Below are 25579 nucleotides of genomic sequence, written 5' to 3' on the forward strand. Positions count from 1 at the left end.
GGTTCAGTGTCGATATATTTTGTGGTAGTGTACTGCTGCAGTGAGTGCATTACACCAGTTTAATGTCCTCATCTCAGGACCTAATTATGGCAGTAGTAGCGTGTGCACGTGTGTGTATGTGTGTGCACGCACATGGTGGTGTGCTTGTGTGTCTGGGTTTTCACTTTGGTCAATGCACAAACCCTATCTGCATGTCCTTAATTCTTGATGATGTGCAGGCCTTAGGCAGTGTGTGTGTGATGGAGAGGATGCCTGTGTGCCAAGTTGAAGCAAGGCAGGGCACGGGCCCTCATCCTGGCGAACAATCCAGTTGCTTTGCTCACGGCAGCCGACTGTGTCACTAGTGTCCAGAGTCTGGTCAGTCTAGTGATACCCTGCCACAAAGGACGCAGATTTATTGGGGACCACTTAGCCTCATTTACATGGACGCTGCCTTAATAATTCAGCTTATCCCTTATGTGAAGCGTCTATTTTCCTCTGCTTTCCCGCGCTCGTGCGAGGTCAAACAGTTTTCTTTTGACACGGAGTTTCGCCAGTTATAGAAGAACCTTGGGTGACGTGTACGACAGCTTACCTGAACCCTGATTAGGCAGGGAATGTCTTAAGTAGGGGGCTCAAATAATTTAATGCTACTTTTCTCCTTTCAAAAAAATTAACACCACAGTCGCATGCGTGTGTGTAACTGAGAGAGTGATAGAGTGTGTGGAAAAAAACAATCTCATCAAGCAGGAGGCCGTTTGCTTAGCAAGAGCTGACAGTCTTTGTGTATGTAAATGAAGAATTTAGACTAATGGAGTTGAACCATTTCTAATTTTGTGATGGCAAGAGGATTTTGATTGAAAGTAATTAAGCAAGCTAGCTGTAAAATTAATTAAAGCAAAAGGAGGGGGGGACTTTTATTGGATTGGATAGCGATATAGCTGCTGTCAGGCAGGGGGACAAATGGGGGTGACCTGGATTCTCTGCCCTCCCTCCTCCCACTCGGGACTTTTATGTCACTTTAATCTCCTTAGAGCGGCTGGTGTGCATTTGTTTGAAATAATCAAGGAAATATGGTCAGAAATTGTCAGCTTTCAGATCTAATTTACCTGACAGCCTCGCGAGTGCGTGTGCACGCGCAGGCATGCATGTGACAGTGGCAGGTCCCTCTTTTTTTCCTTGGCCTCTCCTCAGCTTTGTGGAAAATGCTTTTGACAGTCTTGAAGCATCTTGGTTGTCGGAGGGCGGGCGGGGGGAGATGAGAAACTTGGGTGGTTTTAAGATGGACATTTCAATGAGGCATGTTTGGCCCAGCTTAGCACCTCTGACACTGTTGTGTGCGTGCACACACACCAACATGCTTAATTGCCTCTGTAACATATTCCGACTCCATTTGGCCACTGCACCAGCGCTTCTCAGCCTGTGTTGTGTGCAGGTAGCCTAAACAAGCAGAAGCAGATTGCAGCCATGACAAAGCCTGTTACAGCTACTTAACCGCTGACAAATAAGATTGACCAATCCCACACAAATAGAAATGAAACTTATTGATTGGTTAGTTTCGAAAAGTAATAATATCTAAATCATGTTTTGAGTCGCTCCTGATTTCAGAATATTTTTCCTTTGGTGTTTCAGACTGTGGTCTTTTTTTAATATTAGGCCTATAATTGAATAGCTGTGATATTAAAAATATCAACCAACTGTGCAGTTTGTGTTGGGCTAATAACCAGTCATAAAATAGCCCCGCTAATGTTCTGCGACATTTCTATGGATTTGACCTGCATGGGGTCCGTATTACAGGTCTGCAGAGCTTCCAGTAATTCCACAGTGGATGAGATGCCACTTCCTCTTTAAGGTGCTGGTGTTTGTGGCATAGGTTCTCACTGTGGCCCTCAGTACCCCCTGAAGAGATGGTTAATTAAGGTCTGGGCCCAGTGAACACTGCTGGGACTGTCACCCACCACACCACAGGCTTCCCCTGCTTCCAGCCCTCCTGTGGGAAAGCAGTGCCAGGACAGAGCGCCACCATAGAGGCCCCTAACGGGATTAGGAGCCCTCTGAAAATAGGACCTCAGTACCAAAAGCCTCTCATCCACCTTCATCTGCCCAACGGACACCCCCCCCCCCCCCCCCCCCCCCAGTTCATCCCAGCCCCGTTTGCTCCTCCTCCCCCCCATAAGAAGGCTCCACCCTAGCTCTGTTTTATCAATTAATGTAATAAAAGGTAGAACAAAGAGCTGTCTTTCTCCCACTCTGTAATTAGAGGGGGTGATCTCTTGAGGACTGGCATTCCTTGGGCCTGAAAAACACGATTCACTCTCTCTCACACACACACACACACCCCTCCACTCTACCGCCACCACTCAAGTGGAACATGGCTCTTCGATGTATAAGAGTGATAATGTAAATGTAGTGTAGTCTGCCAGGCAAACCCGGCACAACCTATTTTGCAGTAGCTTTATCTAAGTGTGAACAAATGAATGCAACATTTGGAGGAGTGATACATTATTAACTCTAATTGATTCCTCTATAACACTATACATTCACTGTCACCTTCGCTTTGGCTCACATGAGTACGTGCGCTCCGAATCACTCCTGTCGCTGTCCCTATTCTAACATGTTACGTGTCACCACACACTGTTAACAAATGTGATAAAACCACCTGAAATGAGAATATCAGGTATGGCGTCTGCCTATGTGTGTTTTTGTCTGTTAAGGTGAGATGCAGCAGACTGCGCTGTGTGTGTGCGTCTTGCGCTCTCCTGTGCTTAACTGTGTCTAGGCGGGTGTGAAAGTAAAAGAAAGAGACTTTCAGTCACTGGAGCTTTCGATTGGAATTAGTTTTACAATATATGCAAATATCCCCCCTTGAAAAAAGGGGTCTTTAAATGACAGGTTGATATGTGATTAAACGACAATTAGAGTGCTGAAAATAAGTGTCGGCAGTAGGTCAAGCACTGGGCGGCTCAGCTAAAAGGTAGCAGACTATTGAGCAGAAAACATTCCCAGGCGGAGGCCGGGAACAAGACCCAAAACAAATTAGAGAGGTGAAGGGGGAAACGAGGGTGGCAGTGTGTTCCAATAAACCCACAACAAAAAAACAAGTTGTGTTTTTGTGCCTGAGTGACAAAAGAGAGACCGTTCACCATTAGATCTGTTTTTAGTGAGCCGTGATGGACGTGGATTCATCCCTGTACTTCAGGTGTGTACGGTGAAGAACCTGCTCTGAGTCCTAACACTGATTCAAAGGGTAAAACTTGAGCGGTGAGATGGAAACCTTTAGTCTGAGGGCTGCACCCCCACACCTCTGCACTGCCCTTTAAGTTAAAGTACATAGACATGAGGGATTCTCTGTCTTTCTTTCACAAACACACACAGGCACACAAACATAGACGGAGACATAAAAGGGCTCACGCTTATTCTGGCACCGATGGCAGATGGCCCTGTCCCTATAATCCCCTTTGATGCTGCAGTGGGCAGCAGCTCCTGAACATCTATGAAGCCAAAGCCCCAACAAAACTTGAGCTTCTTTTCCTTTAACTAACCCCAATTGCCAAGGAGCTGTTAGCTGTCAGACCTGGTTAAGAGTGCCTTTACCGGGCAGAGACTGAAGGGCAGAGTTTTCGCTCACTCTGTCCCCACTCCTTTTTCTGCTTCCTGTTTGTTTTCTGCCACAGAAGGTTCATTCCACCTCCACAGCACGGCTGTGAAAGCAGGTTGACTTTGTTACTCTAAGTCACAGACTAGATGACACTTACAGCTTTCTTTCTCATTCGCAAGCTGTATATTAGGGCCACAGATGGTAGGAGGTGGGCTAAGAGGCTTAGATTTTATCAAAGGCTCACCTTACATATTGCCAGTTGCTTAAAAAGGGATATTTTAAGTGCTTGTGTTCAGGTTAAATATAATTACATATAGAAATACAAAAAATGTATCATTTATTTTCTAGTAATTACATTTTAAAAGCCATTTTTACAGATAAAATAAATCTATTGGTTTAGCGTTCGCTGCAAATTTTGACTCTTTAATGCTTTTTACAATTTTTACAGAGAAATAATTTTGAATTTTGTCAGTACTGTCATACTTATTATGAAGGCAGAGAGTTAAGTTAAACACCCCTGATTAAATTGAGGATCGCTCCCCCCAATGTAGGAGTAAAACAGCACTACAAAGCACTTTCCTTATTAATTTTGCACTCTAAGTAGACCTTATTGTGGTCTTGTGTCTTAACTTTCACTTAAATCATTTTCTTCACCTAATGTAGGAAACTCCATGCTCTACCCTCTAATTGGAGGACAGTAGTTTTAATGTATCCTGAGACGCAGAGGCAGCTGTGCCGATCTTGTCTGTTATTTTTTTATTTGGAAACGACCAGATTCTAACCTAAATGGGGAAACACAAATTAGCTGTACGATTACAGAGGGGGAAAAAACCCTGTAGTGTTCGATTATGTATTATCATTTGAGAGCTCTGACGGATAATCATCGCTGAGATTTGCTCACGTTTCCAGCAGGTCTGCTGAGATGTACGCTAGCTAATGGGATTGGGCTTTTTTTTTCCCCCTAACCCTCTCCTGTGGCGATATGGAGCTGGCAGCTGAACTTGAACGGATGCGCATGGTGCTGAGTCGTGCACAGGACTATTTCAAGACTGAAATGCGATTGTTTTAATACTTTAATCCACCTGTCCTTGGCATTCAGGATGTTGCAGAAGTCGCCTAATTATTTCAGTGCCCTCTATCCTTCCTATTAGAAATACAGCAGAGACAGCAGCACTCTAATATTGATAAATAAGCCTATCGGTAAATGAATTTCTTCTTATAATGCTTCCGAATTTTTAAAAAAGGTTTATAGCAGGAAAAAAGTTGATAAAATAGAAAAATATACAAGTTCTCTGAGAAAAAAGGGCATAGCATAATTGAAATTTTAAAAATGCATGTATGCAAAGAGGATTTGAAATACCCCAAATCACTTTAAAGAGCAAGCCATTTAACAGCCAGAATTCTCTGAATTGTTCCAGGTTCCAACAGCGATAGTATGCAAACACAAATATTTTCTTTTAATTAAAAAGGCCTCATCTCTCTGGATCCTCCCCCAAGCCCACTACCAGCTCTCAACATCCGCCTCAACCCCCCACGCCCCCCAAAGTGCTCATACACACACAGACACACACACACGCGTGCAGCAGCACAAATGCTTGTGACGCTTCATTCAAATCCAGAATCACTCATAGCCTCATACATTCAGCCAAATCAACTGAGAGCTGGTGACCCTAGCAGTGATGGCTGCCCAGGTCAATAGTAGCCCACCAAACGGGCACACCCACACACTCACACTCACACACACACACACCTGAAAAGCAGCTGTTGTTTTATTTTTCAACCATCGGAACCTGAGGTGGCACTAAAAGGTACGGAGCAAGGAGAGGTCTGGGGTGGTGATATTGGTGTGTTTGGGCCAAAGGGGGGGGGGGGGGGGGGTGATAGTAATGCATGTTGATGGTTTCTGAGATACTTCATTTCAGAAACAAGGGCCTCATTAACTGTAGTCTTCATCAGGCCAGCAAGCAGCGGGCACATTAGGGGTCCACAGGAAGTTAGAGTACAGCAGGAGAGTGCATTAGGGAGGCCTGGAGAGACACACACTCTCTCTTCCCCTCAGTTTCACTTCCACCTCCAGTGCTTTTCTATATCTTAATGTACCTTTCAGAGGAATTTGGATAGAGGTCAGTAATTATGCTTTTTAAATTATTCAGTCGAGGTCCTCTGTAATTGTGCTTTTTAGAGCTCGGACATTGACAACATGGTTTACTGCACCACTTTTGGGGCACGGTCTGACCGGATGAATGAGTATGGAGTAAGAGAAGGAGTGTCTGAGTGTGTTTCACTGCTCTCACCGACAGCTCGTAGCTGATGTAGGAGTGATCTTTTGAAATGTCAATAAGTGCCAACACCGAATGAACAAAATTAATCCCTTTGCTAACGGACTTTGTCCGCACGTCAAGTTCAGATCCCTTTTCAAAAATTTGGTTAGGCCTCAGCTGTGTGCGGTGGGTATGTTGTGCCGCATGCAGTCAGAGACCCAGCAGACGACCAGCCGCTGTGTGGGAATGTTTAGTTACGAACACAAGCGTGTTATTTTTGTTACATCGACGAGAGAAAAGCCTAAACTGCAAGGGTAGCAGAAAAAAAAATCACCAAACTTTCTCTACAAAGCCAGCTCCGACAACGTTTGACTGCACATGATAACATCGTCCATCCACACAAGTCCTCTTTCAGCCACAGATTATTAACACATCACTGAAAGCGGCACAGAGCGTTTCATTGTTGTTACAGGGTCTAATATTTATATTTATCTAGTTGGGTGAGGCACTGACAAACATGTCACACACCTGCAGTTTTGTAGTACGTGCTACTGCAGTTTGGTGTAAGAGAAAGAGCCTGTACAGTAGAGTTTTGTTGGGGCGAGAGGAAGACTGTAATTACTGTCTGGCGATTCATCTAGTCACTGCATAAAATAGTGTTTATCCAGTCGCCCGTGTTTCTGTCGTGGCTGAGGGAGGGGAGGGTCATGTTTTGCAGAACTGAGACAGCTAGGGCAATCAGGAGAAGAATCGTGACTCCAAAACATTCAGCCTTTTCTTTCTTTTCTCTCCCTTTGTCTCCCTCACTTTCCCTCTCTCCCTCCCTCTTTGCAGTTGAGAACTGGTGCCTTAGAAAATGAGATCTGCCCCCCCCCCCCCCCCCCCCCCCCCAAACTACCCCCCCACGACACACCCACACACAAATAAACATAAAAAGCTAATTTGTTAGCGCCCTCATTTCAGAGGCCTGAGCAGGAGAATATTGTTGGGAGGAAAAGTAATGCTTTGTCAAATGTTGACATGTGTTGCAAACATGAGGCCTTCCGCAGCAGTATTTCGTGGAGAAGCTCGAGCACATTGTCGGCACATGAAGAGGATGCTTTGAAACAAGATTAGCCTCCAAATGCCCTCCCCATCCATACTCCTGTGCCAAATGTGTATGTGTGTGTGTGTGCCAGCACTAAGATGCTAAATGATCAGATCCACTGAATATTTGTGGGCCTGTTTTCTCACATAATGAGTGTGCATAACATGCTCTGTATGCCACTATACAGCTGAAGTTGTGTGTACTCATTTGTCCTGCTGCAAAGCCCCATTGTCTGGTGCGTGGTCTACGCTTGGTTTCGTGGGGCCAGACTGTGGCTACTTCCCCTTGGCTTCGGGTCACGGTGACACTGGTCAGGTGGAGTTTTCAAAAAAAAAAAATCCATCACCTCCACCCCCATGCAACCCCACCCCCATAAAAATGAATAAAAATTGGAAAACAACATGCAAGGTCTGCCTAATACAGGAACACTTGCAATATGCTGATGTTTTCTTTTGCACACTGTGTTTGCTAAATTGCCTTTGACTGCGTGCATCAGTAATGAAACTTTATGTCCTTGCGGAGAGGGCAGCAAGTCCGTTCCAGTTAGGACCGGGACCATCTCTCCTGTCTGGCTTTTGTAAGATTTTTTTTCCCCTCTAATACACGTCCTTATGAATAAATGAAGCCCATGAAGTCATTTTTTCCATATTTGTGTAAATTGCTTTAAAAGCATTTTATCATGTCATAAAAAAGTGCAATTGATCTGCTGGGCTTAGCCCATTGGACAGCTGTGTGTTTTGTTAATGGCCACTTTGCTCCAAGCAGCTTATTAAAAAATTTATATAGAAATGCTAAAATTGCATAAATTATTTAGATACAGTAAGCATTTTTTTTGTTTTGGTTGGGCAGGGAGGGGCTGTTATCAGTATGGAAATTTACCATAGTATATTATCTGCTGAAATATAGTAATATATCTGCCCAGACACATATGTGTCCTCCTCACTGCACCCCCTCACATGCAGAGGCGCAGGGAAAAAAAGTATATATTTTTTGATGACTTCGTTTCAGCAACCACGGAATGTCACCCATATCCTGGTTGATTGTACTTTCGAGTTTTATGATGTTTTTCCATTGATTTGTTTCCCCGGCGCAGCTGCCGACCTCTATTGAGGGACGAACGTAATCAGCGCTGACGCAAATTAGATGGTTATTCGTTTCGAAAATTGACAGAAAAACAATAAAAAAGATGAAATGCTCCCAAATCAATAGATATAATGAAATTCAAATAATCCGAGAGATGAGGTCTCCATGGCAACTGATAATGTGGAAAAGAAAACAATTTAATAAAGGACAGACACGCTTTGAAAACAGATTGGGGAGGGAGGTGGCTGTAAAGAGGAGAGGAGAGCAGAGCAGAGGAGGTGGGGAGATGGAGGGATAGAGAGAGGGTGGGAAGGTGGTGGTGGTGGAGTGTTTGTGGCTGTAGTGGTTGCTCTATAGCTTGTTTCCCCCGGCGTGTGAAGGATCTGTGTCTGTCCCAAGGACACCGGAATAATTAGAAAAGCTTTCAGGCCAGAAAGTGCAGATTCAGGTTTTAATACACAAAATTATTTCAGGGGCAGTGAATCGGAAAACCATTTGTTGGTGACCTTCCTGAGAGGCCTCCCCCCCTCCCCGGTACAGGGCAAGATGGAGGCTATGTGGCAGCGCTGCCTGAGTTATGGCATATTTGTGTTTTTATAGAGGCAGGGGGAATGGAGTTGGGGAAGTTGGGAGGGGGACGTGGGGGTAAATGTGTGTGTGTGTGTGTGTGTGTGTGTGTTTGTAGCGGTGGGGAGGGGGTCATAGGGAGACCTTCATGTCTGTGTATGTGTGTGTGTGTGTGTGTGTGTGTGTGTGTGTGTGTGTGCGTGTGTGTGTGTGTGTGGATCTGGCAGGAGTTTGGGCAGAGGGAGAGAGAGAGCAAAGAGGAGAAGGGAGAAAGTGAAGCAGCGAGAGAAAGGGGGAAGTTGCAGATCCGGCTGTATTTACAGATCAGTTGTCAAAAGGAGCCATTTAAGGGGAATGCGCCCGTTCCTGTGCTGTGACAGGCGAAGTGGCTGTTTAAAAAGCAAAAGAAACTATGAACCAGAGAGGGAGATAGTCAAACACAGGCTTTTTTTCTGTTGAAGACAGACAGAGCAAGGGGTGGCGAGGGAACGAGTGGGTGTTAAGTGACTTCATTTGTAGTCTATTTAAGGTATGTTTTACTTGTCCTTGTGCTGCTCCTCCAACATTTAATACAGGGGCTGCGTTCTAGTTAGCACAACAAGGGAATAATGATTGAGCGCATCGTTCTTATTTCCTGTAAATACAAATGACTTTCCTTCATCTGCCTAAAAAACTGTATTTGATTTCAGTCTTGCTGTCAAGGGAGATTTGCAACTGATGCAAACAGTGATAAGAGTAAACCAAAAGCACAGCTCTGTTTCCCTCATTAGCTTATCACGACTTAAAGTATGTACACTTTCTGGTGGCTTTATTCAACATCCGTGTCCTGCTCTTTTAACATCCTATTTTCTTTATTGACCTTTGTCAACGTTTTGAAGGAAGTCTGATTGGGCGTTGGAGGCTTGTCTGTCAAGTCGTGACTATTTTTGTGTCATTAGAAGGCTTTGTTTGACTCAAATAAAGGTGATCCACCCTCTGTTCAAATTATACCCGCGGCAGGTCCGGGATATCGCGTCTTGGGTGCAGGTACCCTTATCCTGTTCCAGGTGGCAATAAATGGAAAAACCTACTCACCTCAACCTGATAATTGCTGTTCTGATATTTTAACTGCTAAAGATCCCGATCAAGATCAGGGCTGTTGTACAATATTAACTATCATAAAAGTTGGGCAATATTTGATAAAATTCTGGGATCAAGTTCCATCCATTGTTAATCTTCTTTCACTTTGTGTCAATTATGACTTAATAAGCGAACAACATTTGCATCGACTCTTCTGTCTACTTTAAGACAGCAATTTTATATTTGTTTTAGGTTAATATTCACTTTTAATTGAGTTGTTAACATGTTTTCGTGCACAAAAGATAATTAAAAGCTTATTTGAACTCTTAGTTATAGTTAGATCTTCGCATTTTCACCCAGGGGGATTCTGCTCTTATTCAAAGGCAAACGGAGATCTGACATTCTTCAACAGGACAGCTAATATTCTCCAGTATTGATATTGCGATGTGAAATGTGCCCCACAAGTCGGAGAGAAACTAGAAATTCCCCACTGTACACTAGCTAAGAGACTTCAAATCTAACATGCCAGTGTCAATGAAGACTGTTTTCTTTTTTTTAAGTAATAAAAAAAAAAAGATGGAATAGAAACCTGAAATATGAGAGCCGATAGCCATCTGCTATGTGTTGAATGTGTGTGTTTATGTGTGCATGTGCGCTGCGACACACACATAGGGCACAGAGCGCATGTTATCACTGTCAACAGCAGCCGTAGCAAACAGCAGCAGTTGTTCTGTGTGTGTCTGTGTAGCGTACCAGTGAAAGTGTGTGTGCTTGTGCGTGCCCACAATCTCTCGCTCTCTCGCTCCCTCACTGGCTGCTGGCTCCGAGGAACCCACTGTAAGTCAATCTGTGCGCTCATATGCCCATGAGTGTGTTTGCGTGTCTGTGTGTGTGAGGGAGTGCGCTTCTACTGTACTACACTTCAGGAGCCAGGGCCGAGCCTAGCTCAACAGGGCTGGAAAGGGCCAAGGGCCAGCTCCCGGTGCACGCCACCCACTTCATACCTGTCTATCTCTCACACACGCACTCGCACACACAGACGCACAAACACATGCACGCAGCTAGTGCAGCCGCGCTACTCTGCAGAGGGCTCTCATTGTAGCAGTGACAGGAGGGCGCCCGTTAAGTGGCTCTCTCTTCCTGGGGCCTGTGTGTGTGTATGTGTGTGTTTTCTTCCCCCATGTGGCTACGGGGTGGAGAAGGGCGCTGAAGGACCCCTACTGGTAAAGTGGGTAAACTCGCACAGCCTCGACATCTGTGAGGAGAGAGGGGGAGGGTAAGGAGGGAGGAGAGATAGACAGCAAGAGAGGAGGACAGAGTGGGAAAGAGGAAAGGAGTGTGAAGGAGAGAGGGAGGGAGAGAGACAGAGGGGGAGAGAGAGAGAGCAGAGCCTTGGCAGAGAGCAGTTGTGGAGAAAATGCCTTGCTTTGTGGAGAGAATTCTTCCAGGGCAGGAGGGAGAGGTGAGACAGAGCGCAGAGGGCGGTTTGCTGCCAGGTAAGACTCACACATACCTTTCTCTCTCTCTCTCTCTCTTCCTCCCTCCCTTCCCCTCTCTCTCTCTCTCTCTCTCTCTCTCTCTCTCTCTCTCTCTCTCTCTCTCTCTCTCTCTCTCTGTCTCTTCCACTCCCCCCTCCCCACACACACACACACACACAAGCTCACACACAGGAGTTGAGTGCTACCTCGAGATGAACGGGTTTGCTACTATTTGCAGTTGGCATGAGTCAGGCACGCATGTGTAGTGATGTAGTGGGTGGTGTCAAAGTGTGTGCACGTCTGTGTGAGAGAGTGAGGAAATAGCAGGTGTACTGTTCATTTTCTTGGAAAAAAAAAGATTTTCGTTTCCATGTATATTTGTGCGCATTTGCACCTATAGTGCACTAAATGTCAGTCGTGTATGTAAATTTGTCTTAACGGCATTTTTGCTCGGTCAAAAGTTTTGTCTCTGACTTTTCGTGCCAGGCCTTGGAGCACTATGAGCGTCAATGGTGGAAAGTTTGTTTAAATTAAAATAATAATTGAATTAAATAATGAACACTTTTAAGGGCTGTACATTATATTGTTTTTAATGCCTAAATTTGTGTGGTCTTTACTTGCTTTAGAGGGAAATATCGTTGGACTTTATACATTGATATTTATGTATAAATAAACCTAACTAAAATTAGAAATTGTTTGAAAAGCACATAAATCCCTCTCCTCTGAAGTCAAGTGCGCCTCTTTCAGATCTGTTGTGAGGTAATTTGCGGTGTTGGTCGAGATTGATTTGGCTGTTTAGATACAGATGTTGTGATGGAGCGGTTTGTCATCGGAGGGATTTTCCACTCTGCTGATGTAAACAGTGTCTGTTGAAGAAAGGCTAAAGAGTCCTTTTTTTCCCTTGTGGAGACACGGTTCTGAGAGCAATAATCCTCCTTGTGTACAATTAGATTTTCTTCTTTTGGTTAAATAAATACTGTGTCTGTGAACATAAACACAGATTTACATGTGGCCCTGTGGGCGTCTGTCTCCCAAGCAGCACACCGCTTGAGCCCGGGCCTGATATTTCTTGTCGAGGCAGAAGTTGGCCGACTCCAACTTCACACTTGCTGTTTATTTGTTTTTATAACAAATGGAAGCAGCAGAGTGAAAGGTGAGGTCAGAATTGAATTTGGCTTGCTTTACCGTAGCGATCTGGCAACCGCTCTGCTCCCATGTACCATAGAGCTTGCTTTGGTTGTAGTGTTTGTTATTCAACTGATGTGTGCGTGTGTTTGTGTGTGTGTGGGAGCACACATATATGTCTTTGAGTAGTGGGTGGTGGTAGCAGCATTCACGAGAGAGACATTTTACTAAGCAGACATTTCCCCCTCTGTTTTCACTCTGACCTGGTAGGAGATTGATGACTGAATTGTGGAGTACATGTTAACAGTAACTGGTGATTTATGAAGATACTTAGGGTAAGTGAGGCCGCACAGGCTGGAGAGGAAGAAAAAGATATAGCCTTTTAAGTTAATGCAAAAATATTGCCTTTTTAAGTAATAATTGTTATTACTACTGCAGGGGTTTGGAGCGAGGTCTGAGTTAGACTTGGATGTGCACAAAGTGCAGTGTTAAGCTTTTCCTTTTCCGTTGGCCAGGCCCCTTCCTTTGTTTCAGGCTTTTCATGTCTGACTCCTCAGAACAAGACAAGTTTGTCTGTGAGAAAAAAAAAATACGGCTTAGCTAGTTTGGTAGAATAGATTGAGATATATCAAATAATTAAATTGGAAAAAAAAAAAAGTCCTACTTTTTTCCCTGGATAAACCAGAATGGAAAACTTTTCTTGGATGAACCCTTGCACTGCAACAAGTGCACTGTGTGTTTTGGCAGCTTCTCTTAGCCAAAGATCCCTCACAAAATCCGCATGCAATTTTAGAAGAATCAGATTCTTTCCCTTTCCTTGGCTCCTGAACTTGCTTGATATTATGCACACACACACAGAATCCTCTTCTCTATTCAAATATGAGGTTCTGTCCACTTGGATGTGATCTATGGCATTTTTAAGGAATAAAGCAATTTTAGTGAATGTAGACTAGTGCTTCCCCTGAAAGAGGGATGGCTTTCATTTTTTTTCAAGGCACCTCTTAGACTGAGTGAAATGTTTCCCCCGTTCGCTCAGGGACGACTTTATTTCTTACCAGGGATTTAACACTCACTCAGTCCCCTCATAAATACAGCGTCCCTCAGCCCTTCGCTAGCCATAACTCACACACTAACTCTCTAGCTAACTAAACTCATATAGCAGAGCCAACACTTGTTTGTCTTTTACCTCAGCCTTTCTCCCTCTTACTCTTCCTCTCTGTCTCTTTTCCTCCTCTGTGCTGATTTATACGTGACACAATCGTCTTTGACTACCATCTCACCAGGCTCCTGCACTGATCTCCTTGGCCCACTGGTGGAGTGGGGTTTTAGAAGAAAAGTGCATTTGAATATGAGCTACCCTAATCTCCTCCAGGCTATTTAGAGTCAGCCTAATGCTCCAAGAATGAGTGGGAACAACACAGGGGAAAACGCGGACATCCCTCTCAGCGTGTCACAACACAGCTCAGGTCTCCGAAGAACAAAACAAGTATTTTGATTGGCTGATGAAAATCTCTCTATGCAAAGCAAAGAGCATAAAATTCCAGATAAATTATCTCGGGGCACCTGTTGAAGCTTCACTCTTAAAAAATGTCTTTCTGCCTTTAAGACACCTACATGTCGAACTTATCTTATCCTAGTGGTGCAGCTAGAAGAGCCGCCACTAATAACAAACAAAGTTATCAAAGGCCACACTGCTTGAACATACTCCTCCTATCCTCCAGGTTTTATGTAGGTTTGGGGTAATCTTGGTGATAAACAGATAACCAAGCAGGCAAACAAGCAAACAGCAGCCATCACATACAAAGCTGGCATAGAGCAGCTGATAAACTTTTAAGCCATTTAACTTTGAACAGATGAAAGTGCTCAGGTGGGATATTACAGTATGGTGGAAGCCTTTAGTGATCTGGTGCCGACTGGCATTTTGGGAGGAGACGATCTTTCTGGCGTGGTTCCCGTATTGGTTGTTAACAGCCTGCTGGTACCTTCTGTTCTCTCTGTTCAGTCCCACTGGCTCAACACTGACAAGTCCTCAAGCATCTGAAGACCCTCTGAAGTCAAAATCGCCCATTTTGATGTCTCGTGGCAGCACCCCGCATTTTGTTGTATTTGCCTCTGAAAACAGAGGCCCTGCTTGGAGGAATTACCCTCAGCAGTCGCTGGTGTCAGGCAGGGGAGGAGGGTATCATTCCTATTTCCCTCCGTCTCCCCGTTCTCCTCGCTGTCCTTCCTCCCTTTTTGATCTCACCATCAAATCTTCCCCAGTTTTTATGAGTGACGTTTACCCGAGAGCAGCTTGGGAAATGGCTGGCTGAAGAAGACGTTTGAGAAAATGTGCCTGAGCAAGCTATCACCTTTGATAAAGCCATAGTTCCAGTGGGAGAGGAAGAAGAAAGCTATAGCGCGAGAGCATTGTTGGTAATGAAAAATGCCATGAAAGAGGGAACATCTCTCTGATCCCAGCCTGTTACACCAACAATGTATAGTACAACAGATACTGCAGTGGTACATCAAGCAATTTCTCCGTTGCTGTACCACAATGAGCGTTTGCCCCAGCTGACTGATCTGAATCTGGGGTAGCACACTGCGCCTTTATTGCACATCAGCTGGGCATAATCTCATAATACGGCGCTCACACATACACGCGGGGAGTCACACTGGTACTGCCATCAACAGTGGCGTACCTTCAGCTGTGTCATCAGTTGGCAAAAAGCTGGCAAGGCACTTGAGTGCACTGCATAAAGAGAAAGAAATGATGGGGAAGTGGAGGGTAGGTGGAGGCGCAGAGAGAAAGAAATGTTAGCTTTAGTAATTACTACCTCCACAGAGAAGCAGTGGAGAGGACAGTGAGGCAAGCAAGCGCATGAAGGAGGCCCCGTGTGCAGATAATGAAGGGGTATCATTGTAGCTCTGACAGTGTTAATCTTAGAGCGCTCCACAGTGTGTCTGTGTGTGCGCCTATCAGGTTGTGTGTATGCCCTATGCAGCATATGTAGACACTGCTGGGGTGTATGGAGGTCGTGCTACGGCGCTGTTGACTCTCATCCTACCAGCGAGGCCATCCGGCCCACCTGACAGATTATCCAACCACTGACAGTCGCCGCCTCGCGCAGCTTCTGGAAGCCGATCCCGGAACTCCGCAGCTTCTCGTGTATCCATCGCAAAAAGCGCCGGGGTAGCCTCCCAGCACTCGAACGCCTGAACTTTTTCTTTGCAGGGAAAGGATTAAGAAACGAGGAAATGGGGGAAGAGTTGTCCAACTTTCTTTGTGCCCGGCTTTCTCTGTTTTCCTTTCCCCCCCTCCTTCCCATTTGAAGTTGTGATACACTCATTTAAGCCTCATCGCTCACACACACGAGAAAGTGTTATGAATATGTATCAATACAGCATATGGCAGCAGTAGCACTGGGACTAGGTGTGTCCAGAAGGTAGAGTGCTGCCGATGCATTATTCTCCATTCAAATTACCACAGTAAGAATGCAGCAGAGAGCTGGGAGGTTTTCACTCCGTCTTTAGACGGGGCAGGAGACAAACCTGGATCGTGCGAAACAGCGGGAACGGAAAAGCTGTGATGAGCACAGTAGTTGGCCATCTGAGTTTCCTTGATTTGTTAGATTTTTTCGGCAGGTTCAAACCCGGCACACTCGCTGACACGAGTGTGATTAAAAGCGATATTTCTGACACATTAGGATGCGCGCAGGAAGTAACCTCCTCTAAAGCGTTCATTATTAGATGCATGACAGACCTGAATATTTATAAAATAGGTTTTAATAATTAATAGCAGCAATCTGCTCCTGTAATTCATCAGATTTGCACTTCAACAGAGTATCCGTTTTCACTTTAAAATAATAATAAGAGGAATATTAATGTTGCAGAAATGTAAAGCGGGCAGCTGGTTGCAGCGCAAATAGGCAAGCGCTCCATGTTGGCTTCCTTTAAACTGTCACTTTTCAAATAAAATTACACTTTAAGCCATCAACACTGCATCATTTTAAAGCCTTCGCTTGTTTGTGCTTGACAATTTACTGAGTGGCTTCTCACAAATGTGGCAAGTCACGAAGATAAAGACGCAGGAAACAAAGTGGGTTTGGTGTAGAATGCAAAAGTAGTTGCTGTGGTTTTATCAAAAGCAAATTTATTTGTTTGAGTCAACTTAGCGGCACTTCCTTTTGTATACTGAGACCCAAAATAGACAGCATTCTTTTTTCCTGTAAAGCAGCTTTGCTTCTTTCATTTTTATTTTTTCCCCTTATTGTGAGTGTTGTTTTATCACACCTTCAAATTCAGTCATAGCACACTCCTCCCTCCACCGAACTCCCAGAAACACAAATGTTCCTGTTTTAAGTGAAAACTGCCACATTTATTTCTGCCTCAAGTTCGTGTTGAACTTTTTCAGTAAACCATGCTGTTTTTCCCTGCTGTCACGACTGACACAGTGGAGTATTTATTAAACCCACCGTGGATCAGTGTTTCCTCAGCTCGTTGAAATGTCAGTGTGCATTTTTCTGTTTTTTTGGCCCGTGTGGCATCTCAGTGCAAATGATGTGACCTGCAGCCACGACACATACAGGAGCAGGAGGAGGGCTCAGAGCGCAATGCCCTGCTGTTTACAAACCTGCAAACAGGCATGCAGCACACCAGCACACACTTAATATTGGTTACAACAGTTTTACTTAACATATACAGTATGTTTACAGTGGCTTGTGCACCGAACCACACTTTCCCAACCACACACGGTACAAATAAACGCTTTGAAATGTCTTGTATGATCACAAAACCCTGTAGTCACATCTATGCTGCTTGTCAGAAAAGTAGAGCATAGCAGTTGTGGCAGGAGATTCGCAGTCACATGGGATGGAAAAAAAAACAACAAAAATGCAAATTCCTGCAAGCAGGAAGATTCGTTCTTATCACTTCCTCCCTTAAACCGAGAAACAGTGTATTTTGATCAAAATGTAATTGTGCTTCCTTGAATTATTTGAAATGCAAAACTGTGAAAAGTGATAAAAACTTAAGAGTGTAAAAAGGCCGAATTGTTGTTTTTTAGACTGGCTGCAAAAGCTGCCCACGATGACATTTTAACAGGCACCTGTGATTCATTCTGCTGCGTAGAAAGTCCAATAGACAAAACTCTGTCAGGCAGAGCAAATGTTTTAATGGTAGCCGGGGATCGATGTTGTCAGCGCAGGCATCCTGTCTGGAAATACGTCTTTCTTTTCTTCTTTTCTTTTTTTTTGTTGCTATTTTTTTTCTTGGGTCCTTCTTTCTTTTTCGAGGAGAGGAGAAAAAAAGGGCAAAAAGGGGGTGGAAGAGGGAAGGAGGTGGGACGAGAGTGGGGTTCGGCAGGATCTGAGGCGAGCGGTGTGAACCGGGCCGAATTTAGGAGAATTGATGAAAAACATTGACTCGTGCTCTCATTCGCAAGGCCTCCGTAGCTGAAAAACAAATTTGAAACATAACCTTGGAAATCAATTAAGAAGTCCCTGAGAGCCGGGGGAAAAAAAAAAAGAAAGAGGAGGGAAAGGTCCACCCTTCTCACCCCCCACCTGCTTGTCTTTTCCTTTCCTCCACTTAACAGGAACTTGGGTCTGCCCATCAGAACGCTGCCGTGTGTGAGGAGGCTTTGTCAGCAGGGGCCTTATTTAATTTTTTTTTTTACGGCACAGGGCCTTATATGCTGTCAAAATGTCTTAAGAGTCTTATTAAAGAAATGCCACAGCTCATTTCCTTGTAATGCAATTCATATGCTGGTGAAAGGGGGCATGTCTAAAGATCTAAACAGCTTTGCTTTTTAGGCTTCACATTAGGGGTTATCTGTGAGGGCTTGTCATTGATTGACATTATCTGGCCTGACAGGGCCTCATATCAAGGTTAACCTCATGGACAAAAGTGCCACCCGCATGGACACACAAACACACTCTCTCACCCACACTCGTAGTCAAATAAGGCACGCTGTCCTCGACTTCCTGTCGAGACCGGTGCTACGTACATGCGCTGGCTTCGTCGGCGTGTGCATGCCAGGTGGAGATTTCCAGAATTAATTGATAACTAATGGAGCAGCGTGTGCTGAGTTTACCCTGGAGGATTGACACTGGATGTGTGCGCGCGCCTGCGTGTGTGTCCTGTGGAGAAACAGAGGGTGGTAGGTGATTGTAAGAGGGTGTCGAAGACTTACTTAGCGGCGTACTTTTGGATTCTGGTAAATGAAATACGTCCCAAAGATAATAATGTGGAGTGACATGCGTCAGTCCAGGGGCGGCTGACCTCTTAGGCGAGCAGATCGTTTACTTCACTGCTGAAGAACGAGCGCAACTAACACTGCGTGAGTGTAATACACGCGCTCGGCACACATCTCCCCTGCTCCCTCCCAACAAGCCACAAAGGCAAAGAGAGATCCCCGTGACCAAAATACAACTGAAGCAGTTAATCTGTACAGATATTAGCTCAAGGGCCCTCGAGAGGTGCACCGCTGAGCCCCTTCTGCACTGTACTACCCACACTGCCTTGCTCCCTCACCAAGAACAGCAACCGTGAGGGAGGGACACAGGGGTCGTCTGCTCATTTACCATGGCGGTTGGCTTATCAAATTGCACTCCCGGTGTCTTGAAGCTGAACAAGAGCTCCAAAACAAAGCTTCAAGAATAAATTTCCCTTGTTTCAGTCCGCGGAAGCACGGTGCCATGTGCAATTGGGTATTTTTAAAGCCTTTTTTATTATTTATTTATTTCTTTTTTTTGCCTCCTGGAACACACTTGCAAATTAAGTCATCATCTGGTGCCAGCTGTGAGTCCAGATTTGATGTACAATTTTAACAAGTTGGCCGTGTGTCCCATGAATTACCCTAAGCAGCAAACTGAATAAAAGTTGGCTGTTTTGGTACGTAGCTGTCAGAATGACTCTTGTCACTCATGTCAGATTGTTTTTTTTTTCTCTCCCTTAGACCATTTTAGCTTGCTTGTCCTCTATTCTGGAAAATCCCATAATTACCCTGTTTGTGATGAAGCTGGAGGGCGTATTTGTCCTTAGATCTCAACTTTCCTGCCTGATTGCCCTCAAGTTCAGAGTCTTTCGTCCTCCGTCTACGCTCGTAATATACATTGTTTTCCTCAGCCATTGTCCCATGCATTCAGCGAGTGTGTGACTGGAGCCGTTTGTGTCCGCCTTTGTCCTGCAGTGTCTTGTTTGTGTTTTACGGCGGTGTGACGGGAGCGTGGCACTTGGCTTAGGGCTTGTGTTAACAGCCTGTGGACTGAACTGAAGTGAAATAGTCCAAACAGGTCCTTCAAGGTCAGCAGCCTCAGAAAGACAGCAGACAATGTACAAGGTCAAATTCTAGACTAAAAGCAATAAGTTTATTGATGATTAAAAAAAAAAACAGCAAAAAAAAAACAAACAAGCAGGCAGATGTGCAACCAACTGATTAATAATAAAATAGATCTGCGAGAGAGAGAGAGAGAGAGAGAGAGGGGGGCAGGGGGAGGGCAGGGTGGAGAAGAAGAAAGCTACCTCCTGACTTTATGTCAGTGTGTCTTTGCACTGTATGAATGTGTCTGCCGGCCTGCGTGTACAGTAGCTTTGGCAGCAAAAACATTGATCTTGTACTAAACCTAAAAAAAAAATCCAATAGAAATCCAGTGGTTTATAAAAAGAACAAAATGTGACACATTGGTGCTGGTGGCAGTTTCCCGTGTGCAGCCTCTCTCTTCATGCCTGAATCATTTCCTATCATTACTGCAGTTTGTGTGATCTGAATAGTACAGTGTGAAAGTACTGTTTCAAAAAAGATCACAAGCAACTCACTTCTCCTGTTTTGACAGTAATCTACATATCATATATATCTCATCAGTATCATGTTTTATGACAGAGACAACGTTCACCACAGGTTCCTTTTTTCCTTTCAGTCACTTTATGAACAATGTGCCTTTTGTATCGTGCCTACTGCGCTATTATCTTTTTATGAAAATAAGCAGAAGGTATTGGACTGTCGTCATCTTTTATGTGCCTTCATCGGTCGTTCACTTGCACTCTCTGTGTGTGTGTGTTTTTTTTTTCCTCTCCCTCTCTCTCGTCCCCAACCTGGCAAACCTGCCAAGTAAGGAGAGCTCCAAAGTGGATCAGGCAGTGGCAGATTTAGATTTGAGGTGGGGAATGCTAAGTCCCAGTCCCAGCCAAACCCGTTTCCTTAGGAAGACTCTGAGGGACAGAAGGGCTGGGAGATTTCCATATGCTCTGCCACCCCCTCCACATAACCTGCAGTAGCCCCCACACCCACCCTGCTTGCTCCTTGGTAATATAAAGCCTCCTTTACAGCCCCTTTTGTAAATCTCTACTCTGCATAAACTCCTCAGATGTGCCCACCCCAAACCCCCATCTATCAACTAGTTGGCAATGGCATTGTTTTTAATCATCAGAACCTCAAAATTATTATTATCGCTTCTGATGCGGCAATTAAAACTTCAGGTCAGAGGCACAACGAGCGGTGATCAGCAGCCGAGCTGAGAAGTTTTAATTAGACGATCAGAACCATTAATGCACAAAAAAAGGTGTGCGCTGGGAAATTAACGGGAACGTCTTAATCAGGGTTAGCGACTCCGAAGAGGAGTCAAGTGAACAGAGAGCAAAAAACAAATCATTTCCGCACCACTGGGACAAAACTCAATTAAATATGCATGTGGAAAAATGGAAATTTCTCAGCATCGGCTGCACCGACTGTTAGAAAACTGTGGCAAAATCTCACGGCGGGGTCGGTGACCTGCTTATTGTTATTCTTCTGTAATAAAAATGAGAGAGGGGCCAGATGCTGGGGTCTGGGTGCAATGGCGTAGTTGTCCATCAGTGACTTTCCGCTTGACTTCCTTGCGGCTGCCGCAGCCTCCCTACCATACAGCGGGGCTGGGTGGAGGGGGGGTTGGAGGGGGAAGAGAGTAGAAGAGGAAAACATTCTCATCCTGCAAGCCGTAAATTTACAAAAATAAAAACATGGTAATTTTCAAGACTGTCTGCGCGTGTTTGTGTGTGGCTCAGTGATTTCCCTGAAACACACATGCACGCACACTCGCGCATACATCTCCCTTGAGAGCCAGAGACATGAAAGGTTCACTGAGCTACACCCTGGGAGCTGCAGCCTTGTCGATTAATCTGCCATAGGTTCATGAAGTTATAACTAGACTTTTTCCTTTTTTTTTCTTTCTTTTTTTTTTTTGAAGAGCTAATGCACCTCTCTGTTGCATATTGTAAAATAATCCTGAGTTGAATAGACATCTCCCAGACCCTGTTTGTATTAATTAACTTGAGATATTGCGGAGGGGTGGGGGGGTTGTCCCTGTGTCAGTCATGTTGAAACTCAGCAGGAATCTACAACAGGCCCTGTATCTGTGTTTGATTAGTTGAAGAGATAAGCTTCAGTTTAAACAGGTAATATCTACCTCTCTTATATACAGACCCCTCCTGTGTGCCTGCTCCATACAAACTGAAACGCTGCGGGGAGCTGGGCTGTTTATGGGGGGGTGGAGGGGTTAGCTGCTCTCTGAATTAACAATAAAGTCGAGTTATTCAATTCTCTATATGCTACACTTGTGGCTTTACATCCTCTGTAATATGACTATACACGTATTTTGGAACGAAAGCTGCCCACTCTTTCCTTTTTTGTGTCACGAAGAGGTAAAGCCGTGACCCCGCGCAGTCACGACCATTGTTAACTCCCACACCCTTTTACCCGTAGCAGCCTTGATTACAGTCTGTGCACGTTCACACAAATAATGCACTTCCAACAGCGTTATTAGGATTTGAAACACCACTTGATTGGGCATGATATCATTCTGGCACACAAACAGACACTCTGCATCAAAAAACCAACAAGACCTGTGGGGCTCGGAGCAGAGGAGGAGTTATTCTGTCAGCGCGGAGGGCTAGACTCTCACACAAGCTGTGTCATCCACCTCTGAGAAGAAGCAGGACCCAGCAGAACTTGCGCTTATGCACCACTGCGCTTATTTTTGACTGAAGATGAAAAAGAACCTGACCTTGTCGAAATGTATTCAAAATAGCTTCTTGACTTTTTCCTCAGGTTTTGGCCTTATACAGACACTGCATGGCGCTCCTTTGCGGTCCTGCACTGTTTCCAGTAAAAATAATGTCACCGCTAACATAAGCAGTTGGGAAAAATTAGTTTCAGCTGTTGTGTTCGAATTCAGACCTGCCTATTTTTTCCCCCAACTCCCAGTGCTTACCGAGGTGTCTCCTTCCTTGACAATTAGCACACCAGGCTAAAACAGACTGTAAATAATGTCCAGTGCATGTGACAGTGTTGTTTTTCTTTCTGATATTCATTAATAAGGCAGAACGCTCACTGGACTCTCAGGGAGGTTGGGGGAGTTGGTCCCAGAGGGAAAAGTTATTCTTTCATTCAAGTCCCCACAGATTTTATCTCATTGTACGGCATCATGCACACAAACGACTTGAGGTAAACAGCTTAGCGTTACCATAGTGATCCTTATTGTAAGCAATAGCAAAAAAAAAAACCCCACAGCACAAATAATAGTTCAGACTACTTCCATAAAGCACTGAATCGCAGCATGTTCTTCCTCGGAGGGAAACTCAGAATATTTAATTTGTTTTAAATCACGCCCTACCTTTAAAAGAAAACACTGAATATGTGCTTAAGATGTCTGATAATTCAGTTTAATGGCTTGCTTAGATACTGAATCAGTAGCACTCGGTGCGCCAGTTATTCTCCTCATTGTTAACACAAAATCATACATAAATAGGCGCTAATGGAAAGAAACAACTGTGTAGGGGTCATTTCCTACAAGGAGCTCGAAATGGCAATACACAGGAAATCGGTAGTTAAAGCATGAAATACTGAACACAGTAAATAGAAAGAATGACCTCTACAGCAACACCCAAATGACCTCAATCTTCCTTTGGAGAGTATTTCTGAAAAAAAAGAAAGAAAAACTTTAAAATTTATATCTTCCACTTCCTAATAGTTTTTCCAGCTGATCCCCCCCCCCCCCCCCCCCCACCTTCTCAAAGTTGCTGTCTTCTTAAAGGTGACCCTTTCACCCCCCGCCTGCAATTGTCTGACACTAAATTTGTGCTGTAATGTGCCTGTGATATACGGGCCCCTCAAAACTACATAATTCCTGAAGTCATTGTTTCAGAGAGGAAGCCCGCAATGTAAATACTGTAACTGAGAAAGCATGTGTGGGTAGCACGGGGGTGCATTGTCTGGCGACGGGGGTGATCTGTAAACTCCCTCAAATTGCATATCCTCTAATGATTCCACAGCTTTGCAAAAGAAAATGAAAACAGGATTTTATGTTGCACCGATGTGATTTACATAATGCAGGCAATGGCTCACACATGATTGTGCTTGGCTTTATGGCTGAGGGAAAATGAAGAGGCTCGTACTCACTGATACAGAAAGTGAATCGAGTCTTTAAGATAGAACTTTGTTACCTCTGATATCGCGCATTTTTCTCCACTGAAACGGTGTATTCGTAAGTCAATATTGTGCATTATCTTAACAACAGTGTGGCTGAGTTAAGATTCAATACGCCATCACGCAAGAAGAAAGATCTCTGATGTGGTTCGGTCTTTAACTGTTTTTCGCTGAGCTGCAACACGCAGCACAATCCCTGGTTATTGTACCACCCTCTTTTTTTATATATATATATATCATAAATGCTCTTTAGTCACTGTCACCTCAGACTTTAAAAAAACAACCTCTTTGCAGATTGTCCAGAAATTGCTGCTGGGTGAATGAACTTTTGCTTGCTCTGGAAATAATGCGAAAGGTAACAGAGTGCAGTTTCTGCCCTAAAAAGGTAGCTCTGGATATGGAATGCCACATGCAGCTGTTCCTGCCTCATCACAGGACATGTTATAAAGATAGCCCCACTTGGGTTGAAATAATGCCACCCATTCCTGCCTCAAAGCACATACTATGATGTGCTATTGTTCAGAGGGGCCACGCCGGGGAGAAAAATAAAACGCTGAGACTCATTTAGATGCATAATTTCTTCTGAAGTAAAGATGTGCGAGATACAGAGACGGCGTTTTGCGCGCGTCGTTTTTCTTTTAGGAAAGAGAAAACAGGACAGTCGCTGAATCTAATCTCACTTAATAACCGGTAAGAGATCAGGGCTCTGAAAAGGCCAAAAGTGCTCAGCATTTTCACTCCACATCCTGACAGCTTTAATGCTATACAGCCCCCCCACTCAGTGGCAGGGCCACAGCCTCTTGAGGTGAGAGTGAAGATAACATTTCACAGTGTCTCTATAGCGCTGTCATGTGCTGGATTATGTAGCCGTGTATTTGCAGCTTGTACTACTGTAGGGGGTCTGATATCTATCAGCCTATGGTTTCAGCTGCTTAAGCTTGTTTTTCTCTCTTTTTTTTTTTTTTCCAACCACATCGTGCTAAACTCTGAGCTGACCAAAGAACTGTGACTTAGAAAGATATGTACAGTATCTCTGGGTGTCCTTCCAGGCTCGAGCTGTTATTGTTAAGTGCTTTTTATGTTATTAATAGCAGCAGTCCCTGTTGTATATGTCTGTTTATTTTTCCATTGTGATCTTCAAAATCAGTACAAGTTAGTGACAGGAAAAAGCAGGTTCGAACGATGTTTCCGGTGACACTGAAAGCACGCCTGCTGCCGTTCGTTCAGAGAAAAGTAATATTACTCGAGCTGTAACACAGATAGTTGTGGTATTGAGCAACTTCGCTAACCTTCTATTTGTCTTCTTCTCGTTTCCATCAGCTGAAAGGAGTTTATGCACTGAAACGACCTCAGGAAAACCCAAGATGGCCGCCAAAAGAAAAGGTGGCCTAAAACTCAACGCTATCTGTGCCAAGCTGAGCCGCCAGGTGGTGTTCGACAGCAGCTCCCAGAATGCAGAGGGAGACCAGAGTGTAGCAGACAACAGCGAGCGCGGTAGCTCCCACTACGACGACAACGAGACCAACTTCCCCGAGAGCCTGAGCCTAAATCAGAGCCTAGAGGAGGACCAGAAGCGACGCGAGGCCATTGAGAAGTGGGTCAACGGCGAGTACGGCGATGAGCCCCCAGCTCCTGACGACGATCAGGAGCAAGAACTCAAAGTCAGCAATGACGAAGATGGCCCTCCTGAGGGCGTGTACATGGTACAGCCCAAAGGCTGCAGCGATGAGGAAGACAATGGAGAGGAGGCCGAGCCTGCGGCGGGGTCTCAAGATGGCAGTTACCCTGAAGACAAAGAAGCTGAAGACAGGCCTTCAAAAGATGACGCCTACATGCCTCCGAGTGAGGCCCAAAATCGCCAAGCACCATTCTCCTCTCCAGGTATATTTTCACTGTGTCCTT

General features: G+C 44.7%; 1 protein-coding gene across 8 annotated transcripts in view; it reads left to right on the forward strand.

Annotated features, from left to right (window-relative positions):
- casz1 (castor zinc finger 1) overlaps positions 1 to 25579 on the forward strand; it is a 171296-nt gene that overhangs the window by 113604 nt on the left and 32113 nt on the right. For 5 of the 8 annotated variants that reach the window (XM_080897813.1, XM_080897814.1, XM_080897815.1 and 2 more), the window contains one exon: positions 24998 to 25558. In XM_080897813.1, the coding sequence (XP_080753939.1) occupies positions 25042 to 25558 (517 nt within the window). In that variant the 5' untranslated portion in view covers positions 24998 to 25041. Of the gene's footprint in view, positions 1 to 11011; positions 11131 to 24997; positions 25559 to 25579 lie in introns of those variants that run through there. The other 3 variants (XM_080897809.1, XM_080897816.1, XM_080897810.1) reach the window with 1 other exon arrangement.

The sequence above is a fragment of the Rhamphochromis sp. 'chilingali' genome, assembly GCF_963969265.1.
Source record: "Rhamphochromis sp. 'chilingali' genome assembly, chromosome: 12".
In the NCBI taxonomy this organism is placed as follows: domain Eukaryota; kingdom Metazoa; phylum Chordata; class Actinopteri; order Cichliformes; family Cichlidae; genus Rhamphochromis; species Rhamphochromis sp. 'chilingali'.